General features: G+C 34.9%; 2 protein-coding genes and 1 pseudogene across 2 annotated transcripts; 1 reads left to right on the top strand and 2 right to left on the bottom strand.

The window, feature by feature from the left end:
* Positions 1-194: 194 nt before the first annotated feature.
* Positions 195-1768, top strand: LOC145632586 (cytosolic sulfotransferase 5 pseudogene; annotated as a pseudogene).
* LOC145630444 (2-alkenal reductase (NADP(+)-dependent)-like) lies at positions 1728-9361 on the bottom strand. Its single transcript, XM_081682699.1, has 6 exons — positions 9042-9361; positions 4856-5033; positions 4603-4772; positions 3573-3637; positions 2790-2971; positions 1728-2534 (listed from the first exon to the last, which is right to left on the bottom strand). Exons 1-6 carry the CDS (start codon positions 9267-9269, stop codon positions 2338-2340), a joined length of 1020 nt encoding a protein of 339 aa, XP_081538825.1. The 5' UTR covers positions 9270-9361; the 3' UTR covers positions 1728-2337.
* Positions 9362-11188: 1827 nt separating this feature from the next.
* Positions 11189-15626, bottom strand: LOC145631907 (2-alkenal reductase (NADP(+)-dependent)-like). Its single transcript, XM_081684134.1, has 5 exons — positions 15245-15626; positions 13262-13439; positions 12310-12476; positions 11965-12047; positions 11189-11761 (listed from the first exon to the last, which is right to left on the bottom strand). Exons 1-5 carry the CDS (start codon positions 15473-15475, stop codon positions 11383-11385), a joined length of 1038 nt encoding a protein of 345 aa, XP_081540260.1. The 5' UTR covers positions 15476-15626; the 3' UTR covers positions 11189-11382.
* Positions 15627-16187: the final 561 nt, after the last annotated feature.

Below are 16187 nucleotides of genomic sequence, written 5' to 3' on the forward strand. Positions count from 1 at the left end.
AATTGTCATTGCATGCTTTGATTTTATAATCCGTTGAAACTTTCTTCACCTTTGTAACTTTTGTAGGCTACAAATGAATTGATAACGCCAACTCCACTAGCTGAGATTTTCATAGTCTACGCCTCTGCGTCGCTAAAACTTGCATTTGATATTATTAGGGTCGCTAATGCATGCATGCGTCATATAACTAGTCATGTTTGGAGAATTCTTTCATGACTACGGAGTATATAATAAGGGAAAATATATAAATATCGTTAGAGAAATAGTTGTTCACCAGGGCCGTCCCAATCATTTTAGGGGCCTGTTCTAAACTTAGAAATTGGGCCCTAATAAATATTAAAGTTTTTTTTTTTTTTTTTATTTTTTTTTTTAGATCATAGATGAAATAATTTACATTTTATAATGAAACATTGAAACCCTTATGTTTTGGCATCCTAATATAAAAAACTACCTTAAGAGCACCCTTATGTTTCAACGACACTTTCAACCTCGAAACACCGATATTATCATAGCTAGCTTCCCTAAAACCGATACCACTTGGTTAAAATCGTTCCTCTTTTCGGTTGTTAATCGTTTTCGTTACCCTAAAGATCAAACCCCTTTGCTCAAATATCATCCACATGAGCTTGTGTATCGGTTAGAGGTTGATGTTTATGGCAATGCTTTCGAGTATCCTCAGCCTCAACACCTTGATGAGCTTCCTGTTGGAAGTTCTTGATATAAAATAAGAGGGATGGGGAAAACAAGAGAGAGAGAAAAACAAATGAAAGGGGAAAATCCCACATTGGTTGGGGGGAAAGGTTTTTCCTTGTTTTTATATTGTAGTGTCTTAACACTACTTAGTTGAGTGAGTGGGAGTTAAGTGTTACTCCACACGCGCGCGCGCGTTGGGCCGGGCTCGGGTCTTGGGCGGGCGTGGGTCCTTGTTATCTTTTTGGAGGAATTTTATTTCTTTTTCCTTGTTAAACAGAATATTCTTTCTTTTGGAGGGCGACCGCTTCTAGTCTACAGCACCGGGAGGTAGTTCGGAATCGTCTTTTGGGTCAGTGGTTTTCCACGACGCGGCTATTGTCACTTTGGTTCACGCATCAAGAGATAAGTAATTTCTGTTTTATTGCTTAGTAGTATAACACTTCCTTCGCCGAGGCTTTTCCACACCCACTTGCCCTATACTTCTCTTCCTGAGAGTATAACGACTTCGAGGTGTCGGGTTTTGTACGTTGGTCGGAATCCCTTGGACACGCTCGTTTCGTTGTATTACTTCTCTATAAAAATGATGAAAAAGATGGAAGGTGAAGATTTTTGTTTTAGTATGGAGGACTATTTTGAGGATTTTTATGCTGGGAGGATGCCACATGGACCGTTTTTTGAACACGTGGTTGGATACTGGAAGCAGAGTTTAGAGCGGCCTAATAAGGTGTTATTTTTCAAGTACGAGGATTTGAAGGAGGATCCGATATTTCATGTGAAGAGGTTAGCTGAGTTAGTAGGTGTACCATTTTGTTTAAAAGAAGAAAGTGAAGGTGTAATAGAAGATACAGTAGAGATGTGTAGTATAAATAATCTAAGAGAATTAGAGGGTAACAAAAGTGGGGTGATTAACAAGTACTTTGAGAAAAATAGCTATTTTAGGAAGGGGGAAGTTGGGGATTGGACTCATCATTTAACACCTTTAATGGTAGAAAGGATGAATAATCTCATGCATGAAAAACTTGAGGGTACTGGTTTATCCTTCAAAATGGTCCAGCCTACTTCGTTAAAAAAATAGGTTACTTCATTCTTAATTAATGTGTATTAAGTAGGCCGGATTAGTAAAGAAAGTTTTAAGTATCTACTTCTGTTTCATTTTGATGTTTTATGTTGGAATTTTGTAACATGTCACAATTTGAGACTTGTAAAATTATCATCGTATTCAAAATATATATATTTATCCCGTCTGTATTCAGTTGACAATTTTTATCAAGGTAAGTGTGTATGTAAAGTAAATAGGTGCATCTCTATGAGAAAAAAAAAAAAAAAACATGTAAGTAATTAAGGTATTATTAATTTTCTCACTAAAAATATTCCAAGAATTTTATATATGTTTACAATTAGGGTAATAAGGACGTACAATGACATAGGTAATTAAGGTAATAAGGACGTACAATGACATATGCATACACAGTAAAACCAAAAAAAACAAACACAAAATTATTCAAGTAAAAATAGAAATGCAAAATGGAAAAGTACATAAATAAGCTCAGTACACATCTAAATACCTATAAAACAACCGTCTTTCAAGAGTAGAAGGAGCATTCTCTAGTCCTTCAACACGACATACTCATGGCTCATTTAGCGTTACTCACGAGCCACAACGACGAGTTGCTTCCCAACATTACGGCCAGAGAAGATCCCAATCAAGGCAGAAGGAGCATTCTCTAGTCCTTCAGCAACATCTTCAACATATGAAACCTTGCCTTCCCTGATGTATGGCAGGATCATTTCCAAGTATTTAGGGTAGAGATGATAATGATCGAAAGCTATAAATCCTTCCATACGAATGTGTTTTGTTAAATACGGGTCTGGGCCGCACCCGTCACGGGAGAGTGCAAGTCCACCACTTTTACAAGACCAAGGAGGTTCCACCTCAAAACCATATGACAATGAGGGAGTAGCCCCTTAGCCTTATATAGTGGTGGTAACTCTTGAATTCTTTCAATGTGGGATTTCATTACCACTACACTCCCCCTTTAGTGTTTAGTGTTTTTTAGTGTGGGACAAGAGAATGCTCACATGTGGATTGTTCATAGGCTCAACACGTTTAGCTATAATATTAGATAAATTGTAGACTCCCTCAGGCTGTTGGAGATTGTACAGTGAGATCAGCCCACAGACTGGGATTCGGCCATGAGGTCTCATGTTTAACAGAACCGCGTCAAGCATCTTCCCTCCAACATTCTCGAAATAAATGTCAATGTCTTCCGGAAAGTACCTAAACAAAGCAAGATCTCCAAAATATCAGTTATACGTTGGCTCTGATACCATGAGAGAATATGTGAATATTTGCCGTAACCTTCTCATTCATCAAAGATTAGTATATATACAAGATTAGGCGTCTAGGTTAAGCTACGCTAAACTAGGAAAAATATACACTAAATATATGCAAAGATAATTACAAAAGATTATTTCCATAATCTAACATACGCCCTCCGTTAAATGTTATGTGTAACTTTAATTTGGGGTATTATTATTTGAGGATGCCCCAGTTTCTCATGGTGAGAAACAAATTTTGTTTCTCACATGGCATTTTTGCAAATAAACCAACAACTTTATTCAATTGTGGAGCCCACAATAATGAAAAAGTTGTTAATTTATTCACGAAAACGCCATTATGAGAAACAAATTTGTTTCTCACCATGAGAAACAGGAAATTCCCATTATTATTTGTAAGAGATAAAATATTCCAAAGTTGTACATAACATTTAACGGAGGTAGTATTGTGGATGTTCCACTAGCATTACTGGCAATAGTCATTTAGATATTCAGTTTTGCACAATGTTAAATATTTGGCCTAAAGCATCATACATACTCACCGTTTCAAGGTTGCATCCAAGTCTTCCTCTTCTTTGTAATTGAAGGCTTCATCAAATCCAAATTTGTTTTTCAATAATCAACCTAACATAGCAGGAAGTTATGAGAACAAGTAAGAACCAGATGATTTCAAAATCAGAAACAGAGCTTTTATTGCAAAGTTATATGAACATCGCCTTTTTATATAAACCCGAATAAAGATGAGCCAGCCCCAGTTGATCTTTATGATTGACGAAATTCGTCAATCTAATGGCATAATTGAAATATTGAAGAGAAGTTTTCATGCCACCTCATGAGTGAAGATAACGCCAATTTAACGATAGTTTTTCGTCACTTTACCAACACCACCATTAAAATTTCCTCCATTGAAAAGCTTCCTGCTTTTTCCTCCATTAAAGCTTTCCCGACCTCGACCACCATTGAAGCTTCCCGGCCTTAACCACCATTAAATTAAAGCTTCCCGACCTCGACCACCATTGAAGCTTCCCCAATCTCCACCCACCTTCCCCGATTTCAAACAAAAACCCTATGAATGAAAGGTGAAATTAAGGGCATGGTCAACCCCAAAGAGTAGGGGTGACTATGTCCTCCATTGAAGCTCCATCAATTGAGCTTGATTTTTGAAAATGTAGAATAAAGTGATGTCCGCAGCGAAAGGAGATAAGATAGCAAATGTCAGTGGTTGTGATGGTGGTGTTTGTGGTGAAGAAATGAGGTTGAAAATTTTGGAGTTGAAGTGCCATTGTTGATGTAAGTTAGAGGAGTGAGGAGAGAGAAAGTACTAGCAAAGAGGAAAAGGGAAGGAAAAAGCTAAACTAACAGACATCCTAGCAAATTTACAAACATATCCCAATTAATTCATTGAAGTGTCAATTCTACCCTTATGATTAACATATTGTGTCAATCATAAAGATTAACTTGTATTTCCTCAATAAAGATAGAGCAACTTAATTCCATTAATTATCCTTCAAAAATCAAGTGATATATAATGGTATCAAAATAGCATTTAGATGTGTTTGTCAATAAGAAAATCACCTTCTCTTTGCTACCAGCACTTCCCACAACATAGCAACCAGTTAACTTTGCGAGTTGTCCAACTAATTGCCCAACAGTACCAGATGTCGCGGAGACAAAGACATGATCTCCCTTCTTAGCAGATCCAATCTCATACAAGCCTGCATAGGCTGTAATGCCAGGCATTCCTACATATTGATAGAAGACAAACATATCAAATGATAAAGAGATTGGAACGCTGCAACATTGATGAATCAATAACGAAGCTTACCAAGAATCCCAGTATAGTAGGAAAGCGGAACATCTGTATGCTCGATTTTAAAGGAAAGCTGAGGTGATGAAACAACACTATATTCTTCCCAACCAATAAATCCCCATACAAGGTCGCCTGCCTTGAAGTTAGGATGCCGAGAATCCAGTACTTTTGACACTCCATATCCGATGATGGGCTGCAGATATTCAGCATCTTAGTTAACAGACCAACATTCATGTCAAACTAACAAATCTTTATCACTACTTTCTCAACCTAGAACATCGAAAGTATCAAATTCGGTTTATGTAGCTAAGGTGCCCTTAGGAATACTAATATAGTTACAAATTCTTACATTTAAAAAGGTTTGGAATAAACATGCAAGCTTATTACTTCCCCTCCCCTCGTCTTCCTTTTCACCCCTTCTTATGAAATTATGAAGCTATCCAAATTCTCTTTAAACCAAAAACAGTCTGTTGACCTTAAGTTTTGATGATGACTCAAGGAACCTAAGCAAACCCATATAAGTTTAACTTTCGTTTTGAGCTATGATTGATGTCAGGTTTATGCTACGAAATTCTGGAGTAAGGATGGAGCATAGAACAAGGTCCAAAGATATGCTTGGAAGGATAAAGAAGACAATCAGAAGTCAAGTTCCTTTAGTGAGGAACAAACTGAAGCTCCAGAGTTGAAGCTTCAAAGGCAAGTTCCTTAAGTGAGGAACTGAAGCTCCAGAATCAAAGCTTTAAGTGGATTTAATTTAGTAAAGATTTTATTTTCCATATTTTAACTTGCTTATTTTCGAAAAATATCTTTAAAGTTAAAATATCTTTTTGTTAAAAAGATTTTCTGTTTTTATCTAAGTCTATCATTTAGGAAAATCTGACTTGGGAAAATATTCTTTCAAACGTGTGTTTTACTTAGTCTAGGAGGTTGAGAAAAATCAGGAAGCAGTAAAACCACTTCCTAATAAAACGTTTTAGCTTGCTGCCCAACCTCCCACGAACTGCACTTCCTAATTTTGTGGAAGTTGTGGATAAGTGGAGGTTAAGGAAAACGGTAGTTTTTAACTTCCTTCTCTTCTTATAAATAAACTTGGTTTTCTGTTGAGAAAAATATACTTGAGCATTACAATCTTTTAGCTTTCAAAAAAGTCATAATCCGCTTAAATCCTTGAGTGTCTTAGTACTTTGTATTAAGAGTTTAATCTTGAGTTGTATTGGGATAGTGTTTGGGGAAACTCTAAGAGTGTTTATTGCTTTGAGTGAAGCAAGGAGAAAGAGAGAGTTAGAGTGATCAATTGATTGAGGGATCAGTTGAAGGGTGCTTGAGTTCATTGAGGAACTTGAGTTTAGAGTCTTAATTTGTAATAGGTTGTTTGCCCTATTATTATTAAGAGTTGAGCTTAAAATCTTTCGTGGTCGTGGTTTTTCTTCTTGATTAGGGCCAAAGAGTTTTCCACGTAAAATCTCTCTTTGCACTTTTAGTTTTTGTTCGAGTTTCTTTATTAATTCCGCAAAAATTACCCTAGTTCCTCTACAATTCAATTCACCCCCCCCCCCTCTTGTATTGTTCATTCGAGTCAACACAGTCTCAATATGTAATTTAATGATATCTTTGAACAATATTTGTTAATGTGTACTTACAAAATTGATGGTCAAAAGGGTGTCTTGAACATGCAAAATGAAAATAGACATTATATTATGGGACGATGGGAGTAACAATCTTTCTCACATCATGTACTTCGTATAATTTTATGATATAACACTCCAATCCTCCAAATGCCTATTTAGCACTTCAATTATGAATCCAATGAATGCAATTTACCAACAAAATAGCACATGCTGATAAAGTATAAAATATATTCCTGGGTCTTCACCATCAGTTTAAGCTTTTGGTTGAATGGTCCTCTAACATGGTATCGATGTCAGCGTGATTCAAAAGTCACGGGTTCGGATCTCATCCTTCCCTCCTTCAAATTGGAATTAATTTACACGAGGTATGGGTTGGGCCTCAACCATTGAGTTGGTCCTCTAACACATGCCACTTATTCCAACAAAATATTCTAGGCCATAAACCAACACTAATTAATACTTTTTTTTTAGAAACACTAATTAATACTTTAGCATAGTACAATGCAATCAAATTGCATAAGCACTCAAATAATTAACTAGAAATATTAACATTTATATTTCCACTCTTGTCTTGTTCCTTAAATTAGAGTTTAGTAATACATTCATTACAAGAAAATAACCTTTTCGTAGCGATTATTTTAACCTTTAGTATCGATTGTAATTGCAACAAAAATCTTTCCCAACGAATGGTCATTCGATACAATATCCCCCGTTGCCTTAGCCTTTAGTAGTGGTTTTCAATATCGCTGGGGTTGGCCTCAACAATCGATACGAAAAACTATATCCAATCGTGGTGATTATTGTAGCGATGACAATCGCTATAAATGTTTAACTCATTTTCTTCAAAAAAAAAAACTTGCGTATGATCTTTACAAGATTCGAACATGCAACCTCAAACTCTTATATTAAATGTTTCACCAATAAGCTATGACATATTTTATGTACTATTTGTCAAAAATATTTATATATCTAGTGTTGAAAAGGATTTTCGTATCGATTTTTAGGATTTAGTGGCGATTGTAAATGATACGATTTCTCAAAATAATATAAATGTGTAAAAATAGTGTGGATATGTATTATTATGTTTTCCGTATCGATTTTATATGGAATAACCATGGCGATTGTAAAAATGATACGACATCCTTAGTTATTTCACAAACATACTTGCATATTGTAGCGAATGTACAATCGCTACGAAATAATCGCTACGAAAAGTAATTTTTCTTGTAGTGACTATCCTACCACAAATAATCAATCAATCAATCAATAAACCTATACTAAAGGCGAAACCAGGAATGACACTTGTCATTTCCTGGTTAAAAATTTTCCCTCCTTTTTTTCCTTTCCTTTTTAGTTTTTTGACAACATATTTAATCAAATTATATTCAACTAAATTTTTTACATATATTCTATATAATAGGAAACTTTTAGTTACAAAAATACTAACATTGATTAAAAATAATATACTGGAATATATTCTTTACCAAAATTATTATAATAATCAATATCATTTTTTTTCTCTAACTTTTATCATTTGATAATAAAATTTATTTCAAAAAAAAAGAAAAATAATTTTTGTAGCATAGTTTATATTAATCTTAAAATTATACGTAACATTTAAAAGAACAAAATAAACATATATTGAAAAATTATTTAATTATTCTAAACATTTATGTGACTATTACTAAAGATATATTTAAAAAGTTGATTATTGAATACAAATTATCCGAAAGTAAAATTATCTCAACTAAATTTTCATATTATGTCGATCAAAGTGTGTCAACAATTTAAGGACAAATGTATATGAGTTCGTATATGGGTACTAACCTAAGCTAATATTTTAATTTTCTTATATAAAACCTTATAGATTCTAAGTTTCTATTATTATGTTTATTTATTTATTTATTTATTTATAATATAATCCAATTCAATAACCTTTACGTATTTAGTATTCGTATAAACTAATTAAAATTCAAGTTATTTTGTTACAAATAAATTTTTTTTTTGGATAAATTATTGTTAAATTAACACCATTATTTATCACGAGTATTTATTATTAACCTAGTTACATATAAAATCAATTCATAAACTCCAAAAGAACATCACTAAACAATAACTTTTTTTTTTTGAAGACATTAAACAATACTCCCTCCGTCCCTTATTACATGCATGTTTCTCATTTTGCACGGGAATTAAGAAAGCTAAAGATTCCTTAAAACTAAAAATTGGGAGTAAAAATATACATGTGGGGTTAGAGAGAGATAGAGAGAAAGAAAAAGGTGGTTGAGAATTAGGAGAGAGAAAGTATTGGGAATTGATGTAAAGTACAAAAAAGAAAAAGAAAAATGATGACAACTCATCAAAACAAGAATAATATTGGCAAAAAGTACCACCTATAATTAGAAACAACACTTAATTTTGGTCACCCCAAAAAAGAATACAGGCATGTAATAAAAGGACGGAGGGAGTAACTAAATAAACAGATAATTAATCAACAATTATTAAACTAATCACAATCAAAACATTAATGAATAAAAAAAATCGAAAAGGGTATTATTCAAAATAAATCATACCGATCCAGGTAAGAAAGATTCGACATAAGAAGCACGATCACGGTTGGTCATACGACTCCTCATATAAGGATCACAAGACAAGTAGAGATTCTTAAGAAGAATCCCATTAGAATCTTCTGGAAGTTTAAGGTTAATCTTGGAAGTTCTGACCTCCATGTCTGATTCTTTGGGAAACCCAACAACGTAATCCTTTAACCCTACTTGTTTGTTGCTCACTTCTTCCGCCATTGTTGCTCTGTTTTGCTCTGTTTTTCTTTCTAGAAGTTTCTGAAAGTGGGTAATAATGAAAAGGCTTGATTTGGGTTGAAAATGGAGATTGAATATATAGGAGAGCGAAAAGTGTGAAAGTTGAATGTGGGTGTGTATGATTGAGATTTTGAGGTGTATTCATACTTTTCATTGCTGTTGTTGACTGTTCATGTTCACGTTGAAGTTGTGATTATTTAAGTAGTAATGATGATTTAGGAATCATTATAATATGTGGTTAATGTTAATATATTATGGTTGATTAGAATAAAATTATTATTCATATCTATTAGTGTGATTAACCAAATAGATGACATACTTGGCCTTATAGGGATCATTATAATATGTGATTAATATGGTTGATTAGAATAAAATTATTATTATTCATATCTATTATTGTGCCACATTGTGTGATTAACCAAATAGATGACATACTTGCCCATAATTAACAAATTAGTTGACATAGACTACTGAATACTTAAAACGGACCGCGGACTTCCACTATTAATCTTAGGGGCCGTTTGGTTGGGGATAATCAAGAAAGGGAATGGAAATCAACTGACCCGATTCCCTTTGTTGATGTTTGTTTTGCACTTTTTTTCATTCCCTTTCCCCTCTTCATTACCCCAAATCCCTCTAAGTTCATTCCCCACCCCCTAGACTTTTCCATTCCATTCCCTAGCCACCACCACATCACCACCTTCTTACCTCCACACACCACCGAGAAAACCCAACCACCGCACTACCCACGATTCGCCGCCTCTCTGACGACCTCCGACGATTCTCCCCCTCCCCGTAAAACTCTCTTCTCCTCACGCAAAAACATCCCCAACCCCTATAAATCCCTCCCTCCCCCCGAAAAACCACCGTCCGACCCTGCCTCACCCTCGAAAGCCTAACAGCTAGGGTTTCGAGGGTGGGGGAGGGTCAGACGGTGGTTTTTCGGGGAGAGGGAGGGATTTCTAGGGGGTGGGATGTTACTAGGGCTTTTCTGGGTTGGTTTTTGGGGAAGAGATCGCAGCGCGAGGCCGGAGAAGGGCGGCGAAGGTGCTGCGAAGGGCGGTGAATAAGGTGAGGCACCCGGCGGTGTAGGTGCGGCCGGTGGTTTGGTGGACGAATGGTGGCTAGAAAAGGTGGAAAGTGAATGAATTAGGTGGTTGTGGGGTGGTTGTGTGGTGGTGGGATGATGGGTTTGTTTCCCTTGGTTTTGAAAACAAACAACATAGAGAAAATTGGGTATTTTCATTCCATTCTTTTCCATTCCCTTTGTTCATTCCATTCCGTTTACCCCGAGTGAACTAAACGGCCCCTTAATATATACTTCCTCCAATCCTAAATAATTGACACAATAAAAATGGACACACATGCCAATACAACTTTAGATATATATCATTAAACAGTAATTAAAAAAATATAAAAAAGTTGATATTATGAAACTTATTAATACTATTGACTACCTCCGTTTTTTATTAGTTGACACGTTTTGACTTTAGTACTATTTACACACCAATTTGTAATTTATATTTGAAGAAAAATATAGTCAAATGAGATTTTGTTACGAATGTATATATTCAAAATATCAACTTTTTATAATTTTTGTTTATCGATAATTAAAGATATTAATGATTGAATTTGTACATTGACAAATGTGACTAAAGATTCTTGTCAACTAAAAAGAAACAAAGAAAGTATTTTACAAGGCGAGGGCCGGGAAACAGATAAGAAAACCGGGGAAAGTATTTTACAAGGCAAGGGCCGGGGACAGATAAGAAAACCGATCCCGTAAATGCAAAGGCAAATCCGTTAACCCAAAAGGCCAAGACATATTAGACGTCATATGCAGATTTTCTTCAAACAAAAAATGCACAAATGTATGCCCTATATTGTTGAATTAACTAATAGATCCCAATTAGCATTATCAAGTAAGACTGCAAGAGTATAACAAGATATGCAAAATGCATAAGTACCATACATATTTATTTTAATTACTATTATAACATAATCTTTCAAAAATAGAAACCACTCAATTCTACTCACTACAAACATCATCACTTAAAAGCTCAACACAGCATGTTCAAATTTCATTTGATAGAATTTAGTCACGAGACACCACAACGAGCTGCTTCCCAACATTACGGCCAGAGTAGATCCCAATCAAGGCTGCAGGAGCGCTCTCTAAGCCTTCAGCAACATCTTCAACATATGAAACTTTGCCCTCCCTGATGTGTGGTAGGATCATTTCCAGATATTTAGGGTAGAGATGATAGTAATCGAAAACTATAAATCCTTCCATACGAATACGTTTGGCTATAATTTCAAACAAATTGTGGACTCCCTCCGGCTGTTCGAGATTATATTGTGAGATCATTCCGCAGGTTGGGATTCGGCCATGAAGTCTCATGTTCGATAGAACAGCCTCAAGCATCTTACCTCCAACATTCTCAAAATAAATATCAATTCCCTCCGGAAAATATCTAAACAAAGCAAGATATCAGGATTTGAGGACCGCAGTCTTAGTTTAAAATTTAAATGGGCATATAATAAAATTTCCCCTTGTGTTATGAATGTTTCACTCTAGCAATGGTCACTTAGACATACCTTCTTGCACAAAGATAAGGATTTGACATAATACGTTATATGAAGTACATATTGGCAGTCAGTACATGTAAATACTCACCTCCTCAAGGCCGCATCTAAGTCTTTCTCTTCCTTGTAATTGAAGGCTTCATCAAATCCAAATTTGTTTTTCAATAAATCAACCTAACATGCAGGAAGTTGTGAGAGCAAGTGAGAACCAGAAATATATTTCAAAATGGCAAAAAGGTTTTAATTGAAAAGTTGTATAAACTCTCTACCAAGTGATATTTAATGGTATCCAACTAGCATTCAAGAACTCTCCACCAAGTGCAACTTACATCAAGAACTTATATTTGTCAATCATAATTTTAAATGCTAAGATTAAAAATCATAAAAGGATGTCATCCACAAGTAACAATCAAACATGTAGAATCAAAAAAATCACCTTCTCTTTACTACCAGCACTTCCAACAACATAGCAACCATTCAATTTTGCAAGTTGTCCAACTAGTTGACCAACAGCACCAGACGCTGCGGAGACAAAGACACGATCTCCCTTCTTAGGAGATCCAACCTCATAGAAACCAGCATAGGCTGTCATGCCAGGCATACCTACAAATTGATAGAAGCCAAACATGTCAAATGATCTGAATTATTGAAATAGCTGAGAAGAGATTAGAAGGCTGCAAAATTCCTAGCAGGAACCACCTCCTGTTGGAAAAAAATTTCTTATGGTAATCCTCAAGGTCTCAGTAAAACATCTTTTCATTTACTTCTTAAAGCCCAAATTCTGAATACAGTTTATATATTGATACGTGAAAGCATACAGGTAAGTCATCCTGGATTATGTATTATTTCTTTCCCGTCTCTTTGTCCCTATAGGCAGCGGGGTTGTGAGTCCCAGTCCTGATCCCTCAGTTATCCTGGATTGGAGTGATGAGTCTGCCTTCTTTATTGCCCTCATCAGCAATCAGCACTGATTTACAAACGTATTTCTCCCTCCTCACAATCAAAACCTTAAATTTCATAGAATCTATTCACATGCAATAGTTTTTACATCCAATTCAGATGCCTAACCCTGTAGAATTTTATCCATTTATAATATCTTCAATAAACGCTCCAGACTACAGCATATTTTATCCATTTATAATATCTTATTCTTCTGCTGAATGCTGATAATTAAAACTGAAGCTATTGCTTAATTCAATGCTTGTCAAGTTCTTGCAGCTCTACCCACAAATAGTATTTCCAGAGAACATTCAATGGTTTTTCCAAGCAAATAGAACAAAAACTGAAATGAAATAGTCGGAAAATATGAAAAGATACTATAATTCAACTAGTACCACATTTTTCAGAGTTCCTAAAAATTAAAATTAAAGGAAAACACAAAAACTTACCAAGAATCCCAGTATAGTAGGAAAGAGGCACATCAGTATGCTCAATTTTAAAGAAGAACTGTGGGGATGAAATAAGACTATATTCTTCCCATCCAGTTATTCCCCATACAACGTCACCCACCTTGTAGTCTGGATGCCGAGAATCCAGCACTTTGGACACTCCATACCCCATAATGGGCTGCAAAAAAATCAGCATTTTAGTTAACAGAAGTTTCACGCACACCAAAAAACCTCTATCACTACTTGTTTTTAAGGAAAAAAACAAAAAAAGTATCAAACTTTGCTCTTAATTTCTGTAGGACTGTCGATACATTTACAATTTTGCATGTTTAGCATGCCATAATTCTTATTAATTCAAAGGCCAACCAAATTCTATATAATGGGTCAAGGAGAACGTTGGCAGGACAAGGTAACTAGTTGAGGCAAAGCCACAAAACAAAGCTCACCTCCCTAACTCTAGCTTTAGCAAATCTCCTTAATTCTTGTAGTCTGAAAATTTTCTATTTTACTCGATAGGTAACAAGTTAACAAGGAAGCAGGCCAATTATGGGTTACTGACTTAATACGTTTAATCATCTTTCATAATTCATACACGTGCACATCGGCAGTCAGAAATTATCACCTAAAGATCTCATGAAATAGAAGAATCGACAAACATATTGAACATAAAACCTTGAATGAAAGATGTAGAATAGTGATCATATCCGTAATAGGTGGAAAATCAACTTGTAAACGTTCTGTGCAAGTGTATGATTGGCAATTACATCCATTATGAGGGATCAGATCCATAGTATTGCCACTAACTACTTTAAAACAAGCTGCAATTAGCACACAAAACATTTTAACCAGAGATTATCAAGTACAATTCTATAATCTTCTACCCCTTTTTATTGAATTTACAGTGTGTTTGGAGGGAAAAGAATGCGTAGCATTCATTTTATTATTCAGATACGACTTCACTCAGTGAAGGGAAGAGAATTAGAGGGATCCAGTTCCCGTCCCCTTCAACACTATGTTCAGTCAACTATTTTGGAAGGAAAGGGAGAGGTTGTAAGGGAAGAAATGAGCTTGCATTTCCTTCCAAACTTTCAAACATTTGAAGGATTTAACTTATAAGAAGAAAATGAAAAGGGATTCCTCTAGTCCCCTTCCTTTCTCTCAACCCCCACATCATATCCAAACGAGGGAAGATTGATCCCTCACTTTCTATACCCTCCCTCTAACTCTAAAATGCCCTACATAAACCATATTTGTAAGGGGATATAAGTTGAGGGAAAAGGAAGATGAAGAAAATGAATTCTTCCTATTCTCTTCCATTCCCTTCTCCCATGTCATGTTCAAAAACAAATGAAGATGAATCCTTCACCTTTTCTTCTCTCCCTTTCTCTCCAAAATTCCACTATCCAAACACACTCGTAAAACCGGGTAATAGACTATGAAATCAGTGATTTCATATGCATAAAGTCATAACAAATTATCTCATATCATTCAAAAATGCCTCCCCAAAACCTCTTATGCTAAACATCTCCACAAATAGCACCCATTTTGCCAAAAATTAATGTAACAAAATTTATTAAACCACCATCAGCTTTGATTTTAACATTGCAAAAGCCTATTTTAACACTTCTAAATTTCCCAAATAACACATGCAACAAAAATTTCTAGATTATAAAACGAACCTTATTAATACACTTTAGCATATAATAAATTAAAATTGCATATAAACCCAAATAATTGAATACAAATATATTTCATTTTAACTGTCCCATTCCTTTATATAGAGTTTATAACATCACCCTAAACATGAAATGATGAAAAGAAAGGTAGCACATTTACAAATTATTTAACCCCAAAACGAATTAATTAATTAATTAGTCAATCAACAAATAATAAAATAATCACAAGAGGTTGAAAATCAAACAATTAATTAATCAAACAGTCAATAAAAAATTTAAATGGGTATCAATTAAAATTAAAAAATACCGATCCAGGTACGAAAGATTCGACATAAGTAGGGCGATCATGCTTGGTCATACGACTCCTCATATAAGGATCACAAGACAAGTAGAGATTCTTAAGAAGAATCCCATTAGAATCTTCTGGAAGTTTCAGGTTAATCTTTGAAGTTTTGAACTCCATGTCTGATTCTTTGGGAAACCCAACAACGTAATCCCTTAAGATTACTTGTTTGTTGCTCACTTCTTGTCCCGCCATTGTTGCTCTGGTTTTTTTTTTCTGGAAGTTTCTGAATGTGGGTAGAAATGAAGAGTTTTTTCTGGGTTGAAGATGGTGAAGGGTTGGGTTTTTATAAGAGAGAAAAAGTGTGAAAATTGCAGATTTTTGCAGCGATTTGTGAATGAATGAGATTATGAGGTGTAGTGTGTTGTGTCACTTGTGTGTGTAGACACATTTTTTTTGCTATTTTTGAATTTGGACTGTTTAATGTTCACATTACACATTGAAATCGTTATCAATTTTGCAATTGTATGTACCTTGCAAACTTCTAGTCACTCATTATTTTGCCTATTTTTCAATAGTTGTTAACTTGTTATCGTACAATGTTTCGGATTTTAATACAAACTCCGTGCACTAGAGATACATGGACCATATGGTAGACAAGAAAGGCCTACTGAAAAAAAATCTAGGTGTCAAATACTCCGGAGTACTTTGTACTCTGTAGTATGGAATTGGGTTAGCAGTAAGAGGATTTCTTACCAAACTAAGTTTGGTCTAGTGGAAAATATTACACCTTTCAACCTTGAGGTTGTTGAGCTTGAGGTTTCAATTCCAATTAAGAAACTTTAAGGGGAAGGAACCCTTACCCTTTTCCCCTTACTCTCAAAATGTCTGACCCGCAATGTGATTATGATATTACTTTTGTTTTCTTTTTATGTGAAAAATTCAATTTTTCAATCATACGCAAATC

This window comes from Chenopodium album, chromosome 5 (genome assembly GCF_948465745.1).
Source record: "Chenopodium album chromosome 5, dcCheAlbu1.1, whole genome shotgun sequence".
NCBI lineage: Eukaryota > Viridiplantae > Streptophyta > Magnoliopsida > Caryophyllales > Amaranthaceae > Chenopodium > Chenopodium album.